Source organism: Mytilus californianus, unplaced genomic scaffold (assembly GCF_021869535.1).
Source record: "Mytilus californianus isolate M0D057914Y unplaced genomic scaffold, xbMytCali1.0.p SCAF_5, whole genome shotgun sequence".
Classification (NCBI taxonomy): domain Eukaryota; kingdom Metazoa; phylum Mollusca; class Bivalvia; order Mytilida; family Mytilidae; genus Mytilus; species Mytilus californianus.
In genome coordinates this window covers 90854269-90881724 of record NW_026262701.1, presented here as the reverse complement: position 1 = coordinate 90881724, position 27456 = coordinate 90854269, and the positions used below count along the sequence as shown (strand labels likewise).

At 30.7% G+C, this 27456-nt stretch overlaps 1 protein-coding gene across 1 annotated transcript; it reads right to left on the bottom strand.

The window, feature by feature from the left end:
• LOC127702812 (nectin-1-like) lies at nt 1-27456 on the bottom strand. The gene is made up of 4 exons (XM_052207113.1): nt 27156-27456; nt 18942-19214; nt 18230-18532; nt 1-347 (listed from the first exon to the last, which is right to left on the bottom strand). Exons 2-4 carry the CDS (start codon nt 19138-19140, stop codon nt 1-3), a joined length of 849 nt encoding a protein of 282 aa, XP_052063073.1. The 5' UTR covers nt 19141-19214; nt 27156-27456.

Sequence of the window (27456 nt, the reverse complement as noted above, 5' to 3'; positions counted from 1 at the left end):
CTAAGGGTAAATAATAGGTTTAGCTTTCACTAAATGGTACTTTGTATTACCGTTTACAGTTACATATCCAGAACCAGTCTGTTCTAACTTGTTGTCTTTGTCTTTTATACCATTACTGGCTGTACACACATATTCTCCAGTGTCCTGATATCTCATCAACTCTGAAACATCTGGTAACAGCAATGTTTTATTTCCATTCAACTCTCGTAAAACCTCTCCATATTTAGACTTGTGTTGCCATTTATGGTATGTATAGCTGTCTGGGTTACCAGTAGGATTGCATGAAACTGTTCTGATAACATCATTCTGTGTATATGTAGGACTGTCCACTGTAATGTCAGGAGCATCTGTCACAATAAATAGATTGAGTTAGCTAATAACAATACCCATGTGGTTATGATTAAACGAAGAGGCCAATATTTCTTATCTGTTATGCATTAATTGAAAAAGACAACTACTTAGTCCTTTGCAATTACATTAGTGTTGAAAGTCTTATCTCAAACTGACTACAAGAGGATAGCAATAAAAACCTGTTAAACAGTATCTAAACTTAAAACTTTATTTCATTCCTATAAAAAACACACAACCAAACTGGTAAAGTATTTGATCTTATCATGGCAAACAGACTTTGATCTAGATGAAGATAGAAATAACTATGTTTCATAAGGCCTGCATCATTAACATTTACTGAATATGTGCGACTTGAAGATGTACGACTCTATTGGTGTCTATTAATTGGACAAACATTTGTGTATGAGATTCTACTTTGTGCTACTCTTTCATGCTCAGAAACCCTTTTTTCTCTGTCTTCACACATTCTGCACGTTTTATAATTTATATGTATATATATATACTGGTTGTCAATACGAATCTAGAGGGACACAAATCACACGTTTTTCTTAATTGGCTGAAAAAAATCCAGTGTTTTATGTTGTTTTTTTGAAAGAAATCTCAACGATTAAAAGATTGAATGATATTGGGAAACAATAATAAAATGTTTTTCGTTGAAATAATAACTTAAGGTCAAGTTACAGTAAATGTGCTATGTCACAGATTTTCTTAAAATTGTGCATACCCCTTTGGCTCGTTGAACTGTATCTGAAAATAAAATCGGCGAAAAAAGTTCTTAAATTTGTCTATAAATTTTCAAATTTCCCATTTTTAATATATACATAGATTTTCATATCTGTGACTTAGACCATTTACTGTTTCTTGACCATAAAAAGTGAATAAGATAAGTAAGCATCGGAAACCAAGTATATAAATAAATCAATAGTTATGATACGACAATTGAAAAATGAAGTCAGTGTTTTTCTAAAGAACATAGCTTAATAGAGAGAATTGAACAAACTGAAATACAAGTGCTTTGAAATTTATTCAAACTATCACTAAAACAAAAAAGCATAAAAACATACAAATTCATGTTATTTTGTTATAAATATTTGTCTACTGATACCGTCTTTTTATCAACAGATTTTCTATTGTGCAGTAAGAATTTTACTTCATCAAATTTATCTCCACATTTACCATCATTTTTTTCAATTATGAAAATGGAGGCAGTTGCTAGGGCGCCGTGCTGTCAAGTTAAGGTAGCTCTTGACGAACAATTGATTTATACATATGACATCATTATGATCCTTGATTGGAATTTAATTTTAACGGACAAATGTATATCTTAGGTATTAATGATCATGTACTGTACTTCTAGGCCTTTTGTCAAATTAAAAATATTGTCAGACAGGTTGTCAGAAGTTCTTTTTCAAAAGTTAAATAAATCACTTAAAATATCTATTTAAATATTTTGTTGAAGGACAGACTATACATTTTCACAGGTTGATGACTACATGCAGTTACCTTGATAACACACACAAAAAAGTGGTATTTGTTTGCAGTTATGTATTTGAAAGATCAAAGTAAATTTTGTCGTGTAGGGCTTTAGGTAAAAATTAGAGGGGTATTGGTGGACACCTGTTCTTTTTTCCGGTACATTTAACTAATAAAACAATTAATATGCCTACTTTTCATTGGCAAAATGAGTGAACTAAAAGAAAAAATACCAGTCAAAAATCCACTTCAGTTAAAAGATTTGAAGTAGGACGAAATTTTTTATTTTGTTATCCAAATACTCTTACGTTATTGTTCTGACGCATTACAAAGGTTTCTCACTCACACACGATAAAACGTAAAAAAGGTGTAACCGACTTTCTGTTTGCAGTAAGATTATTGCCATTTTTTATGTTTTCTCCATATATTGGTACAACAGAATGCGAAATAATGTCTTCTTGTGTACTATTTTGAAGTGGAATTTATCGTTATGCATATTTAGGATCCAGACGTATTTTTACCTACCGAAATCATCTGTCTTGTGGACATTTGTCTTTAATTTAAAACTTACAAATCTCTCTCAGCTCCATACTATAATTTGAGTATAAGCATGAATATAAACTTAAGATGCAACACATGCTAAATATTTCACTGAACTAGTACTTCTGTTAAGGGGCCAGTGAAGCCCGCCTCCGGGTGGGGGATTTGATCGCTGTGTTGAAGACCCATTGGTTGCCTTAAGATGTTCTCTGCTCTTTGTTCGGGTTGTTGTCTCTTTGACACATTCCCCGTTTCCATTCTCAATTTTACCTACATTTAACTGTTAAAGGCCATAAAAACAGATGCAAACAATTCAAATAAACCAACTTGGCCTTGTTTACCTTCTCAATAAAATTCAGCCCCATATAATCATAAAACTGCATATGGTATAGATATTAAAAAGGAATACATGAACAGTTTTCAAAGGTACTTTAAATATACATCATAGCGTAACTCAGTAACTTTTAAAACCAAGAAAGTTTGGCGTTCGCGGATTTAACTTCGGACAGGTCTTTAATTTTCTTGAATACAATGAAAGCTCCCTTACTAAAATCAGTGCTGCCACCTTTTCCCCTTTTTTATTAGAATTAACTTTTATCTTTCATCTCACTCCTTCAGTGTTATATTTTGATGGACAAATGTCAAAATATTCATCAAAATTGAAATGTGTGCATGATTACTGCTTAAAATTGGTCATTTTTCTACGTCAAAATATGCATTTTTGAGGCAAAATCCAAGGGGATCTGTTACCATGGCAACGGGGACATGCACACATTTTTTGTCAACATATTTTTTCTACCAACAAACAAAATTTCAAGAAAATCTGAAACTATGCGTGCCACAACTTGGTTGGTGGTTACACAGAATTGCTACAGTACTTGCAACCTTAGGCGTTACTATTTTAGCGATCAGTCAGCGGTCATCGATCAGTCACCGATCAGTCAAGTTCGCGTTGAACTCACGTCACCAATTCGTCAGACTTATAGTAAAAATATTTGACTGATCGGGCGGATCTGACGGATCGGACCGATAGACCTTTCTGACGGATTGAACTCTACTACGTCACATGATGAACTAATACAAATTACGGAATCTTTGTTTCGTTTCAGTTAATAAAAAATGGTGTCATGGAAAATACGAAACGTTCAAGTACAAAAGATCAACATTTTTTAAGTAATTATTAAGCAAAGTTTTAAGAATTTAAAAAGGAAAGAAATATGCAAATAAAACTGATTTTAGATATTATCATAAAAGAATAGTGATTTTCGTTTTTATTTGGGTTATATATTTTCACACCCAAAGAGTGCTAAAACGATGTTTATCGCGATTGGGACTTTTTTTCCGAAAATGCTCTGGAAAATGAAATGACATGATCATTTTCTTTGTATCATTTTCAATATTTTTTAAGTATTTTTATCCTTATAATTTTTATAAAAAACTTATCTGGAGGCCTTTAAAATAACTAGTTACAAATAACATTGCAGAATTTTTTATTAAAAAAAGAAATATTGGTAATTTGTTAGACTAAAAAATGACTTTAAGTATTTTTTTCTCTGATATTTATTTAATTTTGTGAAAAACAACCCATTATTGCAAATGACATTGCATTTAATTTTTTTTTTTACAATATTACTTATCTAAAAGCATTTACAATGACTGATTGCAGTTGACGTTGCATTATATCTGATATAAAAGAAGAAATATTTGCATTTTTAAGAAACGCGAACAAAAATTGAGTTTCTTTTCCCTGAAATTCAGCATAATATATGAAAAACAACTAATCCTGAACTACAAAAAGTACAAAAATCCAATGGCGGTCAATCATTTCCATTAAAAAAAAAGAAATGGCATTCTTATTAAACAAAAACAAAAGTTTATGCATATATATCCTTAAATTATTCCCATCTTATACAAAAGTACTGATCTTAATGCATTTATAATGTCTGATTGCAATTGACGTTGCATTATTTCTGATATAAAAAAAGAAATATTTGCATTTTTAAGCAACACGAACAAAAATTTTGTATCTTTTCCCTGAAATTCAGCATAATTTTTGAAAAACAACCAAACCTGATGTACAAAAAGTACTGAAATCAAATGGCGGTTCATAATCTCTATCAAAATAAAAAAGAAACTATTGTATATGTATTCAACACAAACAAAAGTTTAAGTATTATTCTACTTACATTATTAGAATTCTTATAAAAAAACTTATCTTGAGGCCTTTGAATTAACTAGTTACAAATAATATTGTTTATCAAAAGAAGAAAAATTAGTAATTTTATACATTGCGAACAACATTTTAATATATTTTTTCTGATATTCTTTTAATTTTATGAAAAAAAAACAACCAATCCTGAACTAAAAAAAGTACAAAAATCCAATGGCGGCCAATAACTTCCATAACAATATAGAAATGATTGCATTCTCTATCAAAATAAGAGAATATGAAGTAATACAGTATAATGCGTGAACAGTAATTTATATATTTTTTGTGTGTTATTGCGACCAAGTAATTACAAATTAACGAGTAAAGGTGTCTTCGTAGAGGTCCGCGTTTGTCGAATGTAAATACTGTCGAGTTCGTTTTACATAAGAATTTTAATTATATACGTATCCGTCCGATCCGTGCATATAATTACTTTACTGATCGATCGCTGACCGTTGTCACGGTAACTCTCACATAGCTATCTGACGGATTCTATGGGTCATCGATCACCGATAAGTCATCGATCAGTCAAACATCCGTCACCGATCATTCACCGATCAGTCAAGTTCACGTCAAACAGTAACGCCTAAGGTTGCAAGTACTGTAATAATTAGTTATTGGTGGTTGCTTAACGTTCAGTGGCAAATATATCATGCTTGGTCATGTAGAACTTGGGACAGGTGAGGTTAAAGTATTATTTTTGTTGATTCAATTTCTCGCGAACGATTAGTTACTTCTATAGTACCTTCTCTCTGAATCCACTAATGCACTATTTTTAAATATGTCGGCTTGGTTACTTAAGCATTCATGTGTACGGCATGTCAACGAAATTTTATTTTACAATGTGATAAACACTAAGGAGCATAAGCAGTGTCCTTAGTTTTGAAGTTGGGACATTTTTGAAATATTTATAAATTTCATTCATACTCAAGTATGCATCTATTTTTTGAAGAAAACTATGCTTGCAAATTGTCTACAAAGCTCTATTCGTACGGTAGGTTTCTTCTAGTATGAAATTAAAAATGAAAGACGGATATACATCACATTGGATCAAAACAGAATATTTATATTGTTCTTTATACACTTTGATTTTACTTATTTTACTGACATGTCAAAAGTATAAATTCTTAGATATGATGGTATCCCGTCAGTTTGGAAGGTGGGTTAGTATGTACATGTTTGTTATCCTTATATTTTGTTATGATCCGGTATTGTTTTATTTTCATTCCACAAATGAATACAAAAAAAAGTCCTCGCCATAGTTACATTTCGACCGCTTTTTTGCACACATGCATTCAATTCATCTTAATTTCGTTGTTACTATGATAGTAATGATTCGAAATGTTGCGTTACAATATATTTTCTAATGATACGTAAACATTTTATGTCTAAATAACCAAGCACTAAGCTTTACTGCAGTTCAATGTAGAACGTCAAACATTTCACAGGCGCGCCATTTAAGGAATAACAGTAATGTAGTTGAAAAGTTGCCACCATCAATTGGCAATTTAATAGTCGTAAATGCAGTTTTACTGGCGACGCGTAACAGAGAGAGTAAAACGGATATTTGTGACCGTGAAATCAAAATTGAAGGCGGCAACTTTTCAACTACAGTAATGTTATTTCGATTATAATGCATTGCAAAAAGAAATAATGCGTTAGAGCTTAAACAAATCGATAAGTTTGAAAGAAAAAAATTCCGCAAAACTTTATGTATGATTTTGACGCAAACACGTCATCGCTAACCGTAGCGTTATATAAATGAGAACTTACAAACTAAAGGTATTACGTTTATTCTTCGATTCAAATTTTGGATAAAATCACAACAAAACGGGTTTTTTGAGATAGGTGTTGTTTTATTTTAGATAATATTGTAGTAAGGGAACATTTGTTGATCCTAGCAATTCAAAATGGCGGGTCACTCCTTAGATACGACATGTCAACTGTGGATTTGATGATAACTTTAGGCAAATGATAACAAAAAAATTACATAAAAATTGCAATAGAATAATTGTTAGAGTAATATTTTGTCAAACCTGCAAAATAATTACTCAGATATTGTGAACTTCATGCAACTTATTTTATCTAGCAGTTGGATTAAAAAATCCAAGAATTTATAGATCATCGTGAAAATGTTAATCATTTTTCATCTTAAATTTTTCTAGACCCACAAAGGGTTTTCAAATAAAAAACAAACTTGGTGTACAGCATTTCCAGACGCTAATCTGTCGAAAGGCATCACATTGACGGCCATATTCCCATAATCATAACTAACAGAGCAACTTATATATCTTCATCAATTACACACTTATTTTCTTGTAAATATGTCCATTTTTAACCCTTTGAGCGCTGATACGTTGTTTTTTCACATTGTTATGTTGCCATACATATTTGAATGACGTTATTATAAACGATACGTAACGTAACGTCAACACATTACCTACAAGCACATGCACGTTATCCTCGTTAATCGATTAATTTGACATCTTTCTTCATTTTGTCACTAAGCTGTTCTTTTTTCCACAACCATTCATGGTTTCTTAAACTAATATAATATAAAGGTGTAGAGCTTCGTGTAGATTTTGGCATTTGCTGTGAACTTGGAGCTTTTGCTGGTTTTGGTTTATGCATATCATAAAGTGTAGCATGCTTATAATGTATATGATTTATTGGCTAATCCAGAGAATTTTTGTTTTTTAATATGACTTTTCTTGAAAAAGAAAATGACATATCTCAAATCTAATTATTTTTCAAACAAATGACAATTTCTGCAGTGAGAGCACTTGTACAATTGACAAAATTATATCGTTGGCAACCGTGCATGGAGATAACGTATATCTATACATCGGACAAGAGATCTTGTATTCTAAATAACTAGGAAATAATTTACATCAAATAATTAATAAATCCTTCTTCTGCTACTGTTCAGTCTTACGAATATTTAACTACGGGATATATAATACACCAGCCATTGAAAAGTCAAAACACACCATATTAAAAATTTTAGCAAATATTTTGTTTTCAAATTTAGTTATCTATACCAATGCATATGTTTTGAAAGGTAAATGTAGGTATTTTAATGAAATATATAAATATATACTGAAACTGTTTTACAAAAGCGGCTGTTTTTATCTAATGATGTCATATTATACATACATATATAGATTCTACAACTGCATCGAGTGTGATACGGTATTTATCCACTCGAGACAATTAGATTGCTTAATTTAAAATGCGATATTCGCCAAGCATTTTAGTTATTTGAATTTGAAATTTCGAGAGTTGATAAATATCGTATTGCATGATATTTGGTGGAAGAATTTGTTTTATCTTATGATTTTTAGACCTTCTACAGCCCTTGGATGGTGTAAACTTCCCCAAAAAACGTGTATGGTGTAATGGTGTATGGCATATGGTGCAATGGTAGAAGGTATATGGTGCTATGGTGTATGGTGTGAGGGGAATGGTGTAATGGTGTATGAAAAATGGTGTGATTGTGTAACGTGCGATCGGGAATGGTGTGAATGAATGGTGTACGACATTTCATTGGTTGAAACCGAAGTTCATTGGGTTACACTAATGTCCTGACAAAGTCCTGACGGATATGAAAATGCTAATTACGTTTTCATTATTTGAAGGATTTACTTTAAATTTGGAACCAAGCAAGATGACAACATTAATTTAATAAATAAAAGAAAAAAAATGAAAAAAAATATTTTTAATAGTTAGAAAACTTGACCTGACCAACTTCGACTTTGAAATCACTAATGTCCTGACCGATATGAAACGGCTAAATACTTTTTTTATTATTCACAGGATAGACTTCAAATTCGATATCAAGGAAGATTAAAACATTTAATACAAAAATATAAGAAAAAATGAAAAAAAATTAATTTTTAGAATTAGAAAACTTGACCTGACCGATACGATTTTGCCGCGACTAATGTCCGGACCGATATAAAACTGCTAATTTCTTTTTTATCTTTGGAAGGATTGACTTCAAATTTAGTAGCAAGGAAGATTTCGACATTTAACAAAGAAATAAAAAGAAATGAAAAGAAAACAAATATTCGAAAGACCAAAAAACTTGACCTGACCAACATAGGCTATTCACCAAAAAAGACATGTTCGTTTAAAAAATAGAAAGACTATGTATATTCCTTAAATAAATGTCTTTAAGTTTGATAAATATCAATATTTTATTAAATATTTAAATGACAAAAAGAAAAAAATTGTGAACAAATATTGCAAGGGTAAAAAAAAAGAACTAAAAACGTTTTTGTTTGTGTATTAAGTTTAATAAATTGAAGGTGGTTAGGTCAAGTTTTTAATTCGTATGAAATATTGTTTTCCAATTACTTTATAAAAAGTATTAAAAAAACCCGTTATAATTTGACTTGGTTTCAAATAAGAACACAATCATACCAACAATGTTACAAGTATTAGCACTTTTATATCGGTCAGGACATTAGTCACGACAAAGTCGATGTTGGTCAGGTCAAGTTTTTTGGTCTTTTGAATATTTGTTCTCTTTTCATTTCTTTTTATTTCTTTGTTAAATATCGAAATCTTCCTTGCTACTAAATTTGAAGTCAATCCTTCCAAAGAAAAAAAAAGAAATTAGCAGTTTTATATCGGTCCGGACATTAATCGCGGCAAAGTCGTAGTTGGTCAGGTCAAGTTTTCTTACTCTAAAAATTATTTTGTTTTCATTTTTTTCTTATATTTTTGTATTAAATGTTTAATCTTCCTTGATATCGAATTTGAAGTCTATCCTTTGAATAATAAAAAAGTATTAAGCCGTTTCATATCGGTCAGGACATTAGTGATTTCAAAGTCGAAGTTGGTCAGGTCAAGTTTTCTAACTATTAAAAATATTTTTTTTAATTTTTGTTCTTTTATTTATCAAATTAATGTTGTCATCTTGCTTGGTTCCAAATTTAAAGTAAATCCTTCAAATAATGAAAACGTAATTAGCATTTTCATATCCGTCAGGACTTTGTCAGGACATTGTCAGGACATTAGTGTAACCCAAGTTCATTTTATTTTAATTTTTAGGATTGTAAACATAAACAATAATAATAATCTTATTGTTCTTTTTTCCAAGTATAGCCAATTACTTTACTCGTTAGACTCTATGTTATAGATATTATACACATATTAAAAAAATCTTTTTCTTTTCATATTCTTATTTACATTAAACAATGGCTATAAAATTACACACTTGTGATCACATGCAGTTATCATAAAAGAAAGGATTTTCATTAAACTAGAAGGCGGATAGAAAGGTTATCCACGCATCGGAACAATATTTTTATATCATGGGTTATCAACATCACTTTTAACGTTTCTTCGTTCCCCATTTTTGACAGTCTCTTTATAAATATTTCATCGTAATTCACCTTTGTTTGCCTTGGATTTACGATTCTGTTTTCCAAAAAATGTTCAAAGGAAAATTGTACAGTGTTATTGCACATAAGGTGTTGTATAATTATGAACAATCTCGTCAATTTCGTTAGATTTGTCTTTACGGATTATAAATGATATCTTGAACGTCCGCAAAAATATACTTATGTGAACAGGAATGAAATATTTGCCACTTGATATTTAGCCACCAACAAAATCAACTAACCGACATAATATACTAATAGTATACTTTTCCTAGAAAAGAACTTCTCATACTTTTCATTATAAAGTACAAATGAAATCTGTCATGTCAGTCACAGTGTTGGATGATGTGGTGGAATAGTTTTATTATACAAACCATCCTGAACTACTGAGTTTAAATCATCACACCTCAGCAAGCACGACTAATGTATGCGCAGACCAACCCATCACACAATAGCCCAAAAGGAATCTGTGACGTACCCATCCATATTCAGAAGTGGCAAATACAGATACTGATACTGACTTTAGTGACAGTTTTATATAGCGAATACATGAATACGAGATGAAATGCTGGCACTCTAAATTAAAGCGGACAAGATTTTGTAGTCATTATTTTCCAATATTTCTGTCATATGTATTATATAAGCCATCTTAACATCAAAATATTATTGCATTATAATGTGGCTATATATATTTACATAATAAAATGCAAATATGGTCAGTTTTGTTTGATGCTGTTGAATAATTTTGTTATACTAGTCATCCTTAGGTATCAAAATTACTGAAATTTTGTTGCGAGACAATATTTTGAATAAAAAGAGGACATGCTGGCAATCTAGATTGATAGGGATAGTTTTTGTTGTCATTGTGTTGCAATGTTGCTGTCATTTGTATTATACAATCCATTCTGACAATAAAATATAGCTGATTTATTATGTGACTATAAGGATATACATAATATTAAAAGTTCAAATATGGTCAGTTCTTGTTGATGCTTCAAAATAATTTTGTTATACGAGTCAGCCTGAGGTATCAAAACTACTGAAATTTTCTTGCGAGACAATATTTTGAATAAAAAGAGGACATGCTGGCTATCAAGATTGATGGGGATAAATTTTTGTTGTCATTGTATTGCACTGTTGCTGTCATTTGTATTATACAATCCATCCTGACATCAAGATATTGCTGATTTACTATGTGGCTATATAGATATACATAATAAAGTGGAAATATGGTCAGTTTTTGTTGATGCGTTTAAATAACTTTGTTATACTAGTCAGCCTGAGGTATCAAAATTATTGAAATTTTGTTGCGAGACAATATTTTGAATAAAAAGACGACATGCTGGCATTCTAAATTGATGGGGACAATTTTTTGTTGTCATTGTGTTGCATTGTTGCTGTCATTTCTATTTTACAATCCATCCTCACAATAAAATATTGCAGATTTATTATGTGGCTATAAGGATATACATAATATTAAAAGTGCAAATATGGTCAGTTTTGGTTGATGCTGTTGAATAATTTTGTTATAAGAGTCAGCCTGAGGTATTAAAATTACTGAAATTTTGTTGGGAGACAATATTTTGAAAAATAAGAAGACATGCTGGCTTTCTAGATTGATGGGGACAAATTTTTGTTTTCATTGTATTGCAATGTTGCTGTCATTTGTATTATACAATCCATCCTGACATAAAAATATTGCTGATTTTCTATGCGGCTATATAGATTTACATAATAAAGTGCAAATATGGTCAGTTTTGGTTGATGCTTTATAATAATTTTGTTATACGAGTCAGCCTGAGTTATAAAAACTACTAAAATTTTGTTGCGAGACAATATTTTTAATAAAAAGAGGACATGCTGGCAATCTAGATTGATGGGGACAAATTTTTGTTGTCATTGTATTGCAATGTTGCTGTCATTTGTATTATACAATCCATCCTGACATCAATATATTGCTGATTTACTATATGGCTATATAAATATACATAATATTAAAAGTGCAAATATGGTCAGTTTTGGTTGATGCTTTAAAATATTTTTTCTATACGAGGCAGCCTGAGGTAACAAAACTACTGAAATTTTGTTGCGAGACATTATTTTTAATAAAAAGAGGACATGCTGGCTATCTAGATTGATGGGGATAAATTTTTGTTGTCATTGTATTGCAAAGTTGCTATTATTTGTATTATACAATCCATCCTGACATCAAAATGTTGCTGATTTTCTATGCGGCTATATAGATTTACATAATAAAGTGCAAATATGGTCAGTTTTGGTTGATGCTTTAAAATAATTTTGTTATACGAGTCAGCCTGAGGTATCAAAATTACTGAAATTTTGTTGCGAGACAATATTTTGAATAAAAAGAGGACATGATGGCAATCTAGATTGATAGGGATAATTTTTGTTGTCATTGTGTTGCATTGTTGCTGTCATTTCTATTTTACAATCAATCCTGACAATAAAATATTGCAGATTTATTATGTGGCTATAAGGATATACATAATATTAAAAGTGCAAATATGGTCAGTTCTGGTTGATGCTGTTGAATAATTTTGTTATAAGGGTCAGCCTGAGGTATTAAAATTACTGAAAGTTTGTTGGGAGACAATATTTTGAAAAATAAGAAGACATGCTGGCTATCTAGATTGAGGGGGACAAATTTTTGTTTTCATTGTATTGCAATGTTGCTGTCATTTGTATTATACAATCCATCCTGACATCAAAATATTGCTGATTTTCTATGCGGCTATATAGATTTACATAATAAAGTGCAAATATGGTCAGTTTTGGTTGATGCTTTAAAATAATTTTGTTATACGAGTCAGCCTGAGGTATCAAAACTACTAAAATTTTGTTGCGAGACATTATTTTTTATAAACAGAGGACATGCTGGCAATCTAGATTGATGGGGACAAATTTTTGTTGTCACTGTGTTGCAATGTTGCTGTCATTTGTATTATACAATCCATTCTGACAATAAAAATATAGCTGATTTATTATGTGGCTATAAGGATATACATAATATTAAAAGTGCAAATATGGTCAGTTTTTGTTGATGCTTTAAAATAATTTTGTTATACGAGTCAGCCTGATGTATCAAAACTACTGAAATTTTCTTGCGAGACAATATTTTGTATAAAAAGAGGACATGCTGGCTATCAGAATGATGGGGATAATTTTTTGTTGTCATTGTATTGCACTGTTGCTGTCATTTGTATTATACAATCCATCCTGACATCAAGATATTGCTGATCTACTATGTGGCTATATAGATATACTTAATAAAGTGCAAATATGGTCAGTTTATGTTGATGCGTTTAAATAATTTTGTTATACTAGTCAGCCTTAGGTATCAAAATTACTGAAATTTTATTGCGAGACAATATTTTGAATAAAAAGAGGATATGCTGGCAATCTTTATTGATAGGGACAATTTTTTGTTGTCATTGTGTTGCAATGTTGCTGTCATTTCTATTTTACAATCCATCCTGACAATAAGATATAGCAGATTTATTATGTGGCTATAAGGATATTCATAATATTAAAAGGGCAAATATGGTCAGTTTTGGTTGATGCTTTAAAATAATTTTGTTATACGAGTCAGCCTGAGGTATCAAAACTACTGAAATTTTCTTGCGAGACAATATTTTTAATAAAAAGAGGACATGCTGGCTATCTAGATTGATGGGGATAAATTTTTGTTGTCATTGTATTGCACTGTTGCTGTCATTTGTTTTTATACAATCCATCCTGACATCAAGATATTGCTGATTAGTATGTGGCTATACAGATATACATAATAAAGTGCAAATATGGTCAGTTTTTGTTGATGCGTTTAAATAATTTTGTTATACTAGTCAGCCTTAGGTATCAAAATTACTGAAATTTTGTTGCGAGACAATATTTTGAATAAAAGAGGACATGCTGGCTATCTAGATTGATGGGGATAGATTTTTGTTGTCATTGTATTGCTGTGTTGCAGTCATTTCTATTTTACAATCCATTCTGACAATAAAATATAGCTGATTTACTATGTGGCATAGATTTACATAATAAAGTGAAAATATGGTCAGTTTTGGTTGGTGCGTTAAAATAATTTTGTTATACTAGTCAGCCTGAAGTATCAAAATTACTGAAATTTTGTTGCGAGACAATATTTTGAGTAAAAAGAGGACATGCTGGCAATCTAGATTGATGGGGACAAATTTTTGTTGTCATTGTGATGCAATGTTGCTGTCATTTGTATTATACAATGCATCCTGACATCAAGATATTGCTGATTTACTATGTGGCTATATAGATATAATTACATAATAAAGTGCAAAAATGGTCAGTTTTTGTTGATGCGTTAAAATAATTTTGTTATACTAGTCAGCCTGAGGTATCAAAACAACTAAAATTTTGTTGCGAGACAATATTTGAATAAAAAGAGGACATGCTGGCAATCTAGATTGATGGGGACAAATTTTTGTTGTCATTGTGTTGCAATGTTGCTGTCATTTGAATAATGCAATCCATTCTGACATCAAAATATTGTTAATTTACTATGTGGCTATATAGATTTACATAATAAAGTGCAAATATGTTTAGTTTTGGTTGATTCGTTAAAATAATTTTGTTATACGAGTCAGCTTGAGGTATCAAAACTACTGAAATTTTGTTGCGAGACAATATTTTGAATAAAAAGAGGACATGCTTGCAATCTAGATTGATGGGTACAAATGTTTGTTATCATTGTATTGCAATGTTGCTGTCATTTGTATTATACAATCCATCTTGACATCAAAATATTGCTGATTTACTATGCAGCTATATAGATTTACATAATAAAGTGAAAATATGGTCAGTTTTGATTGATGCATTAAAATAATTTTGTTATATGAGTCAGCTTGAGGTATCAAAATTACTGTAATTTTGTTGCGAGACAATATTTTTAATAAAAAGAGGACAAAAATATTTCCAAATTTTTTAACTCTAAATAAATTAACAGATTGACACATTCCCCATTTCCATTCTCAATTTTATTATTAAGTGCAAATATGGTCAGTTTTGCTTGATGTGTTAAAATGATGGCACTGGCTACGGTTACATGGAAATGTAACAATAATATAAAAATTATTGTTACATTAGAGACTAATTACCGGAATGCAGGGTAGGGTAAGGAAACGATTAATTACGAATGTAACAATAATATTTGGGTCTACGGTTACATTGCGTCATTGTTACATTAAAGACTGCAATGTACGCTAGATTTGTTAAACTTAAACCTTCTATAGTTTTGTTGCTTAATTCTTCGATAGGTACGAGATAATAATAGTAATAATCATATTATTATTCAACAAATTTTTAATTATTGATTGTTTTGATGTTGTTAAAGAAACTACAACTGTTCAATGGAGCATTTACTGTCACCAATAAGAACGAAATTACGATCACAAAATATCTGGACTCTGAAAATTAAAACACTGTTTCCACCAGTTTCAACCTGTCGGCTAATTTCAACATAAGTTGCTTTCACAATTGACATATTTAAACAACCTCACATGCTTCCAACAAAAAATTGGGCGAAAATATAAACATTGCAAGAGTAAAAAAAATATTTTTCACCTGAAGCATAGCAGACATTGAGAGTTTCTTTAACTTCAAAAAGGGAAAGTGCAGAATGGAATTACAATACAGAGCGTGCACATTTGCCGTATCACTGGTTTGTGATGGCTGCTTAGAGTGGTTTCACCAAAAATGCGTCGGACTAAAACATGTTCAAAAACTACATACTGGATTTGTAGAAACTGTAATTGTAAATAAAAATTTTAAATATTGTATGCATGCAATATCTAAATATCAAATAAAAGTTTTCAAGTTTTATTCTAATACATATTACTAGGCCCATCGTACACTTCAGTGCGTTAATGTAACAATAACGCGATGTAACTGTAGACCCAAATATTATTGTTACATTCGTAATTAATCGGTTCCTTACCCAACCCTGGATTCCGGCAATTAGTCTCCAATGTAACAATAATTTTTATATTATTGTTACATTTCCATGTAACCGTAGCCAGTGCCTAAAATGATTTTGTTGTACATGTACCAGTCAGCCTGAAGTATCAAAACTACAGATAATATATATATGTTCCTGAGACGGTAAAAAAAAATGTTATATTGGAGCCAGTCTGAGATGTGAAAACTACTGATTTTTTGTGATGATTCAATTATTTGAATAAAATAAGGACATGCATACTTGCACTTAGAGCTCTGACTTGCACTGTTGATTGGTGCAGAAAAAGAAATATTATTAATATTACGCTGGTCATAAGCATGATTATCGGTACACCATTATTGCTTTCAATTATCATGATTATTTGATATGATCTAAGTACTATTCGTTTTTGGCATTGTTTGTCGATTTTATCTGAAAACCAAGTTTATAAGATTTACGCTACATTTTAAAACCGATAATAATAGCATTGTAACCAATATCGTTTTTAATTTATAGATGAACAGATCGCGGATGAATTTGCATTACAAGCAAAATTTTATGCGTACTTTATTTACAAATACATGTATATATATGTTTAATCTGTATTGTTTATATAACCATCATAGGCATGAGCACGCAGGTTTTAATTTAATACATTAATTTACAATATTGTGATCAAAATTCGTTTTTTAAAACAAATAAATAATTTTGTAGTCGCACGCTTTCTTTGAAATTTAATTGCATTATGGGTAATTTCGGATCGTGTAGATAGAATGGGGAATGGTGTATGGTGCAATGTGTAAGGTGTATGGTGCAAAGGTGTAACGTGTATGTTGTACTGGCACAAGGTGTATATATGGTGTAATGGTGTATGGTGAATGGTGTAATGGTGTATGGTGTAAGTGGGAAGTTTACACCATCCAAGGACTGTATGTGACGTCATCGGGCATGGTCGCCTTTTTTTCATAATGTCATAATAGGAATTTCAGAGGAAAGAAAGAACATTTGACGTCATAATGGATTTTTTCCCAATGAAGAACTGAGAAGAAACGAACCACACTTTGATTAAATAAAAATAATCAATAGGTTAGGAAAAGGATAAATCGGGAAAGAATTAGATCAATTGTATTATAGAAATATAAGAAGGTTTAGACAATCATTCGAGCAATATCTTAATTCTGAGTAAAAACAGTGAAAAACAATATTTAACATGTTTAATTTGACATTTAATAAAGATGAAGAGCTGCCTTTAGTGACATTGCAAAAGTTAATGAGACAAAAACAATAAATCTAAATGAATATCAATATACATAATAATAGCATTAAATTTGAAAAAGGCAACATTGAAGTTCCACTCAAAGTGTCGTTATGTATAATATTAAATCAGTAAAATACTAAATATACAGAATATACATTTAAACACTGTTATGCATAGTTTGTTTGACTTGTTCGTTTCATGTTCAATGAAAAGTATCTGATACATTATTAAGACAAGTTTAAAATGTATATCATTTCTTCAGATCTAAAAAGAAGAATGATTCAAAGATTGAACATATTATTATTAGAACAGCTTTAAAGCATATAGGTACAATTCCAGTTGGAATTAAGCCTTGTATAATGTTTCACTGCAAACAATTCCCTATAGTTATTGCCTTTGTCCTTCACGGTAAAAAAAAAGTACGACATCCTCTCTGCAAATGCTTTATACTAATCAGGTCCTGCCAGTTCTAAACTTTAGGAATTTCAAATAACTTACCATTTTTCCAAACTTTATTTAAAAAATTTTTTTTTCGAATTTAAAAAGAACTAACTAGATCTAATTGTGTCCTTAATAAATGAAAACCTGTATAAAATTATTGTGAATGAATTCTTATTTATTTCATTTATACTAAAATAGGCAAATAACAGTGAAGAATAGTTATGATCACTGCAAAAACGCTATGTTGGCACAGAATAAATCAGATGTGATAACATATAATATAAACATCGAACTTTTAATAAAATAACTAAAAAACAATTCACTATGGAAAAAAAATCATGATTACAAGATCTTGGTATCAGAGATACTCCCACTCACAGCATCTGACAGATATACATTTAAATTTCAAATGAAAATTTCTAAAAGAGGTTCTCCATTTATTATACGGAAACTAATTTGCAACGATCAAGAATCATAACTCGGGAATGGTAAAAATGAAAACGACAAAATTTCAAATTTGATCTGTGTTGAGTGAAAATAAATAGTTTAAACGTAGTTACCTTATTTTTTACTGTACTTACATTTAACATCCAAAACTTTATTAGCATTAACTCTGCCCAGTATATTGGATGCTTGACATACTATACTTTGCTTGTTATGAGTTTTGTTTACACTAGATGTCAATATTGATGTCACTGTGATAGTATTATTAGATTCTGTAACTGTCTGTGATATTGTAGAACTGGATGTAACATTATTTCCACCAATAGTCCATGTAAAACTAGCAACAGTTCGACTTCCATATGATGTACATGATACTGTCAGTGGTAATGTCTCCTCTGTACTGACTTCATTTGTATTGAAAATTGGTGTTAATGGTTTTACTAAAATTTATATAACTCATTTTTAATAGGTAATATATAAAGAGGATAATGTTCAGTAATAACCAAATATAAACAGACCACATCCCTGTTCACTGTTTGATAAAGATGCATTTTTCATATCATTGGTGATGTACGGGGATGTTACTAGAATTGCTGTGAATGACTTATTTCTTTACAAATACTTGGACATGATTTACTTAATAAGGGGATAATAAATTGTATAAAAAAAAATATCGTAAAACGGTTGGGACAATACTATAAGTAGGATGTAGGAATTGATGTTATAAAGTAATTATGTCGTAGACTATTCCAATTGTAGCGCAAGATCGTGATCATAAAATTAGTTCATTATAACCATCTAGTGATTTCCAGCACAACCACCTTTCGAAATTAGCTTACTATTACTTACAGTTTAGAGATATCTGTACTGTTGTTTTCATTGGATTGTCTAATGCATCACTAGTAGCTTGACATACTATTGACTTCTGATGATAATCTCTAGAAATCGTTGGTATTGTGTAGCTTACTTCCTGTGTATTATTTGGTCTTGTGTCATCCATAATTGACACGTCAGGTGGAGGCTTTCCACAATCTACTATACATTTCATAAGTAAATCTGATCCTTCCGTACCTTTCAGAATATTGTTTGTTAATCCATTGAAATATAAAGATGTCGGAGGTACTGTAAAGAAATATATGCATTGTACAAATAATGCCATTTTGTTATAATGAAATCGAAAGCCAATAAGCCATACTGTAATTATTCGTAACTCTTATTTAGATCGTTCTCACTCTTAAGTTTTCCCAAACCATTATGTATAGCCCTAATTATTTGGTATACATTACTATACTAGTCAACAAAAGAAACGATACAAGGCAATGTATTTTCCATATATAATGAAATTGGATACACTGTACCAAGGTAAATAATTGCCCAATTGGTCTAATATTTACAGAGTGTTATTTCTTATCAAAATCATTTATTTAAGACAAATACGCGAATTGTTTTCTTGGAATTTCTGGTATTTTAAAAATCGTATTTTCACCCACAAATTTTAAAATCGATATGAGAAGTTAAAACTTTAAACTTAAATATGGTCTGCTTAAAATTTTGAATGCCTTTGCAGATATTTGAATACTTAATTCTCATCTTCGAAATTAAGTGCAGAGTTTTGTCGTAATTATCCGCACATTAAATTTGACCCCTGTGTTTAATAACACGGTATTTTCTAATTTTCGAAGGAGTTGTAACATCACATGGATTTAATATATGTGTTACATAAAATTGACAATAGAAACGGGGAATGTGTCATGTAAATATTAAACATTTCTTATTTGCCAGTGAAGCACCCGAGCATGCTGTATTTTGAATTCATGCAATTCTTTCAGTTTCTGCTTGTTACCTATATGCATTTATGTTGAGTTTATATTTAATTGTTTAATAAAATTTTGATTTTTAGATAAATACATTCTATGTAAACCGTTTACCATGTTTATTTGTTCAATAGAATGTGATATTTGAATAGATACTTAATGTAGACTATTTATTTGTTAAATAGAATATGATTTTTAGATACACATGCGCGCGTAATTGATATACATTTTATGTAGACCATGTACAAATGTACTATTCAAAAGAATATACATTTTATTTAGACTATGTATTTGTTCAATAAATGTTGGTACCATGCATTTTATCATATATTTTGATATTACATGTTGGTAACATACATGTACCATGTATTTGGTCATTAAATGTATTAACACCATGTATTTGGTTAATAAATTTAAGTAACAGACCATGTTTTTGTTTATTAGATGTTACTTATATACTATGTATTTGGTCTATAGATGTTGGTAACAGACCATGTATTTGGTTATTAGATGCTACTTATAAACCATGTATTTGGTCAATAAATTTGATAACAGACCATGTATTTGGTCATTAGATATAACTTTTAGACCATGTTTTTGGTCGATAGATTTTGGTAACAAACCATGTATTTGGTCAATATATATGTTACTTATTGATCATTCAGTTGGTCAATAGATGTTGGTAACAGACCATGTATTTAGTCAATATATATGTTACTTATAAACCATTTATTTGGTCAGTAGATGTTGGCAACAGTCCATGTATTTGGTCAATATATATGTAACTTATTGATCATGTATTTGGTGATTAAATTTGCTATTTAGTTATATATTATTGGTCTTTACGATATGTCTGTGTCTAAACTAACTTCCGACATTTTTACCACGTCTTAGATTGGGATTTACCATCTGCGTCGTCTGTCTGCTAAATACCGAACGTGACCTATTTCCGAATACGACTGTTTTGCCGAGTGTGATTTCGCATTGGTATACGACGTGTCTCGGTATTTATACATCCAACATTCATGTGTTTAGCTATGATGTTTCTTTTGTAATTACTGTTGGAAATTGTGTTATGTCTTATCGTTTTTGGTTTGAATTCTGTATTTTTGGTACATTTCACATATGTCTAATTTGTCAGTATAGTGGAGTTAATTTCCATTTTCCATGAACAAAGTATTTTGTTAGTCCAAATAAATATAACGTCGTCTCCACATTAATTTAAAATAGCCTTTCAAGACCGTCATAATCATGATAATAATTTGGACTAGTATTTGAAAATAATTGTGAATTTTTGGATCTCGTTCCATATAATTGTATGAATTTCAAGATTATATATAATACGTCAAAATACTACGTCACTTTTGTATGCGTTGATCCATTCAATGTGACGCGCATTTTGTGGTGTCTTGTGTTGTCATTAATGGGAGATGTCCGTTGATATTCTGCGGTTTACATGTTGTAATGTACTTTTATATTATTTATTTATGCATTTCTGTTTGCTGAGTGTTCTTGCGTTTGTTTTTTACTGTATTTCTGTCACATAGTGTTGTAATTTAAGCGATATATTTAACATTGCCTTAAAGGAGGGAGGTTTGGCTAGCCATAAAACCAAGTTCAACCCACAATGTTTTTCTTACAATGTCCTGTACCAAATCCGGAATATGGCAGTTTCTATGTATGGTGGTGTTCGATTTTGTTGCAGTTCAGTGTCTCTTTTGTTCCGTTGTGTTTCCCTCAGTTGTTGTTTTTAACCAGGATTTTTTTCTCTTAATCGATAATCGATTTATGACTTTTGAACAGGGATATACTACTGTTGCCTTTATGTATTACTGTGTATAAATAACATGTGTTTTTGTTTATTAATGTTATACCATGTACATTGTAGACCAGGTATTTTTGTTTAATAGAATATGATTTTTTAGATATATTTATTTTGTGTAGACTTTGTTAATTGTCAATGAATATGATTTTTTAGATTTATATATAAATTTCATATGTAGACTATGTACTTGTTTAGTAGAATATGATTTTTTAGATATATTCATTTTATGTAGACCTTTATATGTTCTATAGCATATGATTTTTAAATATATAAACTCTATTAATGACATGTATTTGTTAAATGAAAAAATGATTTTAGATATATTCATTTTATGTACAACATGCATTTGTTCAATAGAATGAGATTTTAAAATATATGCCTTTGCGTTTGACCATGCATTTGTTCGAAAGGATATGATTTTTTTATATATACATTTTGTGTGGACCATGTTCATGTGTTTGATCAATAGATTTTACTTATAAATATATATTATTTCAATATGTTGGTAACAGACCATGTATTTGTTCAGTACACAATACTTATCAACCATGTATTTAGTCATTAGAAGTTACATATAAACCATATTTTTGGTCAATAAATCTTGGTTATAAGTTTAAAGACTATGTATTTAGGCTAAACATGTTACTTATAGAACATATGTTTCTTCAAAAGATATTGGTAATAGACCATGTAACTGGTCAGAAAATGTAATAATGGACAATATATTTGGTCATTAGATGTAACTTATCGACCATGATGGATCCGGTCTATAAATGTTTGCAATATACCACATTTGGTCAATATAATTTACTTACAATGTATATATCAGGTTTTTGGTCAATTGAATTTAATAATCAAATATACATTGTATATAGATCATGTTTTGGTCGGTCGATACAAGTTATTAAAAGCATTCTTAATTTTCCAAAAAGGGTTTCTTTGTTATGCACAAGATATGAATGGGTCATAGCAAAAGGTTATCAATCTAATTTAATCAAGCTTAGGTCGTTAAGTCTTTATTTCAAATGTATGCTTAAATTGATCTCTTACCCATACATCTGTTAAAATTTCTTGCTCGTCAAATTCGTTTTATTTATCTGAAAGCAGGTTTTATATTGAGGTTAATATTATGAAAAAGTTGCAGGGAAAATTGTTGATTTGACCTGCCTTTATGCTTGGGCTAGTATTTATCATTACTAAGAACTAATAAAAATTATTCGTCACATTCAGTATTTTCACTGTATGTTTGTTTTATTTATTTGAAAACAGCATATTATTGAAGGTGGATACATAATAAAGTTGCTGTAAAAACTGTTGTCATGGAACCTGTCTTAAAGTTTATTTTGCAGGACTTGCATGGGCTGGTATTGTATCACTACTTAGAACTTTTTAAATATTATTCAACTCATTCAGTATGTTTACTGTTTGTTTGTTTTATTTATTTACACGCAGCTTTTTATTGAAGGTTAATATTGTAACATAGCTGCTGTAAAAATTGTTTACAAGGACATCATTGTCTTTATATCTATTTGACAGTACTTGATTGGGCTTATATTATATCACTACTTAAAACTGATCGCATACTATTTATTATATTCAGTATTTTCACTGTTTGTTTGGTTTATTTATTGAAAAACAGCTTATTATTGAAGCTGAATATGTTATATAGTTGCTGTAAAAATTGTTGACATGAACATTGTCTAAATGTTTATTTTGCAGTACATGCTTGGGTTGGTATTGTATCACTACTTTTAAAATTTTATTCAACACATTCAGTATTTTCACTGTTTGTTTGTTTTATTTATTTGAACACAGTTTTTTATTGGAGGTTTATATTTTAACCCTTAGTGTGCCACGCCTTTTTGTTAAAATACCGTTGAGTGCCATAGAATAGGCCCTAAATTTGTAATTTGAACGGAAAACGTCATAAAGGAAGCGTAACAATGCACAACCTCATGCAATTGTTTTCGTCTGGAAACCGTTCTGTTTCAACGGTCGAATAATTTCAGGTAGATGTCTCTAGGTAAAGTTAAGGAAATGAGCAATCCAACGGAATTTTATGAAATTTTGCAGGAAATTGTTAACAGGGGGCTACCGAATTCATTTTTGTTGCACGCATCCTTCAAATGTATATGTTTTATCGAAAAACATCATTTTGCGATAGAATTTTCAATTTCTCTTTGAACTTATAAGTTTTTGGTGTTTCTTTTGTATATTCCGCATCCGTTTAAAAATCAAAGTTCCTGAACGTCTTTTGCGATATTTAAATGAATTCTATGCTTGCGTACCTCAGATTTCCAAATATTTAATTTGATATACGTATCGAAAAGTAAACAGCTTCATATATCATTTCCCTATACCGATTGGTGTCTGCCTGTTGACTTAACATGTTATAATGACGAATGGAATATTTACCGCTGGGCATTAAGAGTTATTCCATAATTTCAGAAACTTGTGTTCTTTGAATCGACTCTTAATCCATTCCATCTAATGTTTAATTTTTTCGTTCTTTTGTCCGATTATTTTTGGATAATTTGATTAATTTTTTTTAACGCTGGACACAAAGATTAGAATTAGATTAGCCACTTCTATGTTATGAAATACTTTTTAAGGTTTGAGCAAAATCCATTGCAGTCATTATTTTTGTTTAGCCCTCACGGTTATCACAAGTCTTTGTTCTTGTTTTGTGTTTTGCAATAAGTATTCGTCATCTGCAATCTTTTGCTAAATCTTTCAAATGATAACACATTTTATGTAAATTAATATTGTGAACTCGTGTACAATGTATGCTGAAACATAAGTGTCCTCACAAACAACGGTATATTGCTGGGTCTTCCAAGTGCTCCATGAAACCTCTTTCTAAATTATTAACATCAACATTATCAGCAATCAAATCCGGGCTTCAAAGTTATTGTGAAACTACCTTTTCTAGAAGTGGCGTGAATCAGATGTGGATACTAAAAAATTCCAAAGATCTTTAAGAGTACATACAATCTAAGACTCTTTCATCTTGCAATAGTATTAAAGCATTTGATTTTTCTACACTCCACACAAGTATTCTCCATTCCAAACTAAAAGACAAATTGAAAGAGTTGGTCCTGCTTTGTTTCATAAAAAAGAATGGCTAACGTAGATACAAGTATCTTGTCTTAGGGAGGGATAAATCCTACTTTGTAAAAAATCACTCTGATTCAAACAAAAAATTCTCTGAAACTGACATTATCAAGATGCTTGATTTCTTGATTGACAACATATTTGTTATTCATATGAGGCTGACGTCATACAGGAAGAAAGAAAAGAAGTTAGCAGTATCCTTTAACTTAATTTTCCGCTACATAGATGATGTTCTCTCAATAAATAATTCAAAATTTTGTGACTATGTTGAACGCATCTATCCCATGGAACTTGAGATAAAGGATACAACAGATACAGTTAAATCTGTCTTATATCTTGACTTAAATCTATAAGTTGACAATCAGGGTCGGTCGAAAACAAAAAAAAATTTGACAAAAGAGATGATTTCAGCTTTTCAATTGTGAACTTTCCATTTTTATGTAGCAACATTACAGCAGCGCCTTCATACGGAGTATATATCTCCCAGTTGATACGATACGCCATGGCTTTTATTTCCTACCCTGATTTCCTTGATAGAGGGTTGCTGCTCACAAGGAAGCTATTAAACCAAGAATTTCAAGTGGTGAAGTTGAAATCATCCCTTCGTAAATTTCAAGGACGCCATCACGAGTTGGTTGACCGTTACGGAATATCCGTTTCACAGATGATAACAGATATGTTCAAAATGTCGTAACTACAATCCTGTCCCCATTTCCCGAATGTGACCTACCGAATAAGACTTATTACCGGGCTTGTACAAACATGAGCAACACGACGGGTGCCACATGTGGAGCAGGATCTGCTTACCCTTCCGGAGCAACTGAGATCACCCCCAGTTTTTAGTGGGGTTCGTATTGCTCAGTCTTTAGTTTTCTATGTTGGGTTTTGTGTACTATTGTTTGTCTGTTTGTCTTTTTCTTTTTAGCCATGGCGTTGTCAGTTTATTTTCGACTAATGAGTTTGAACATCCCTTTGGTATCGTTCATAACATCTTTCTTGGTGGCTTAGTTGACCCCTTCTTAGGCCAAGGTATTGTATTCTGTTTTATTGTATTATCGTTTCATATTTTTCATTTACTATTATCTTGTTGTACAAATGTATATGTAAAATGTATATATTGTTTATTTTTATTTGAGAACAAATTTTAACCTCAATAAGTAAACATTCGCAATTCAACTTCTTGTTTTTCTTTTCATTTATGCATAGCCCAATATAATGTAAAATGCATGAGCTACTTGCTGAGTCATACAAGTGAATGTTAAACCTCTGGTGGTTTGGTTGGGTTGGAAGAGGAAATCATAAATAATAATATGTTGACACTTGTGGTCCTACGTGTATATGCTTGCGTTAGGCTTGTTTTGGTATTTTACATTATCTTATTTCTTTTTGGCGACTGCCTATGACGTCTTTGAGATCTAATGATTAATATTTTAGTCTTGAAAAGGTGATATATAAAAAGTTAAATCACAAAAATACTGAACTCCGAGGAAAATTCAAAACGGAAAGTACCTAATCAAATGGCAAAATCAAAAGCACAAACACATCAAACGAATGGACAACAACTGTCATATTCCTGACTTGGTACAGGCATTTTCTCATGTAGAAAATGGTGGATTGAACCTGGTTTTATAGGACTAAACCTCTCACCTGTACGACAGTTGCATCAAATTCCATTATTGACAATGATACGTGAACAAAATGTCACAAATAGGGGTACAACAACAACACGAACCCCATAAAAAAACGGGGGTTGATTTCAGGTGCTCCGGAAATGAGTTTGGTTGGATTTTAACAAGCTTTTGGGAATGCAAGTATAATTGTTTTTTTTTACTCTTAGACCGGTTCGTCGTACATTTTACTAGTGTTACTGCTAAGAACACATATGATGAGTCAAATTCTTTTCAACTATATTTGCATATACAATCTTTGTTTGCCTATTGGATGTCAGGAGCCTGTAATGAAGTGGTGTTCATTGGTGACGTCTGTTCACGTTATAAGCACAAATCATCCGTTATTTGTCTGTTTAAAATTATTCCACATTATGTCGGGGTTTTATAGCATACTATACAGTACGTGTTTTGTTCGTTATTAAAGTACTATAAATAAAATCTGTAGCTGTTCATATACTTGTTTTTTGTCTCATTGGCAAACATTTTTTTATTATTAGAAGTTATTAAACAATTTATACGAAATTTTTAATTTATGAGGTCTACATGGACATGATGGAACCGACTATATACGATAACGTTACCATGTGTCAGCTTCTCTACCTTAATCATTTACTAAATACATATCTGTGACCGTTCTTACCATATAAAATCAACTGTATGTAGTATGTTTCATTAATCCCTCCTCTACAACTGTAAATCAACTCATCACCAGGTTGAGCGTTCAGTACATGTAAGCTGTAGTACAACCCAGTGCTTGTAACTGATACTCTGTACTTTGAATAATCAATTACAGCATCCCTACTAGCTATTATTGTAACATTTGTGAACCATCTCAGTATGTCCCTTTCAAATCTACACTGTAGAAATGCTTCATGTCCTTGTTTAACATACTGCTGAAAAGGATCTAATACTGAACCGTTACCAGCTGCATCAATTTCTGT

Bases quoted from the DNA above. Each gene is read 5' to 3' on its own strand.
- LOC127702812 (XM_052207113.1), bottom strand. From the start codon at position 19,140: ATGAAATGTATAGTAGATTGTGGAAAGCCTCCACCTGACGTGTCAATT. The intron at 18,533-18,941 runs GTAAGTAATAGT...TATAAATTTTAG, and splicing joins AGTACAGATATCTCTAAACT to TAAAACCATTAACACCAATT. The intron at 348-18,229 runs GTAAGTACAGTA...TTATTGTGACAG, and splicing joins TAAAGTTTTGGATGTTAAAT to ATGCTCCTGACATTACAGTG.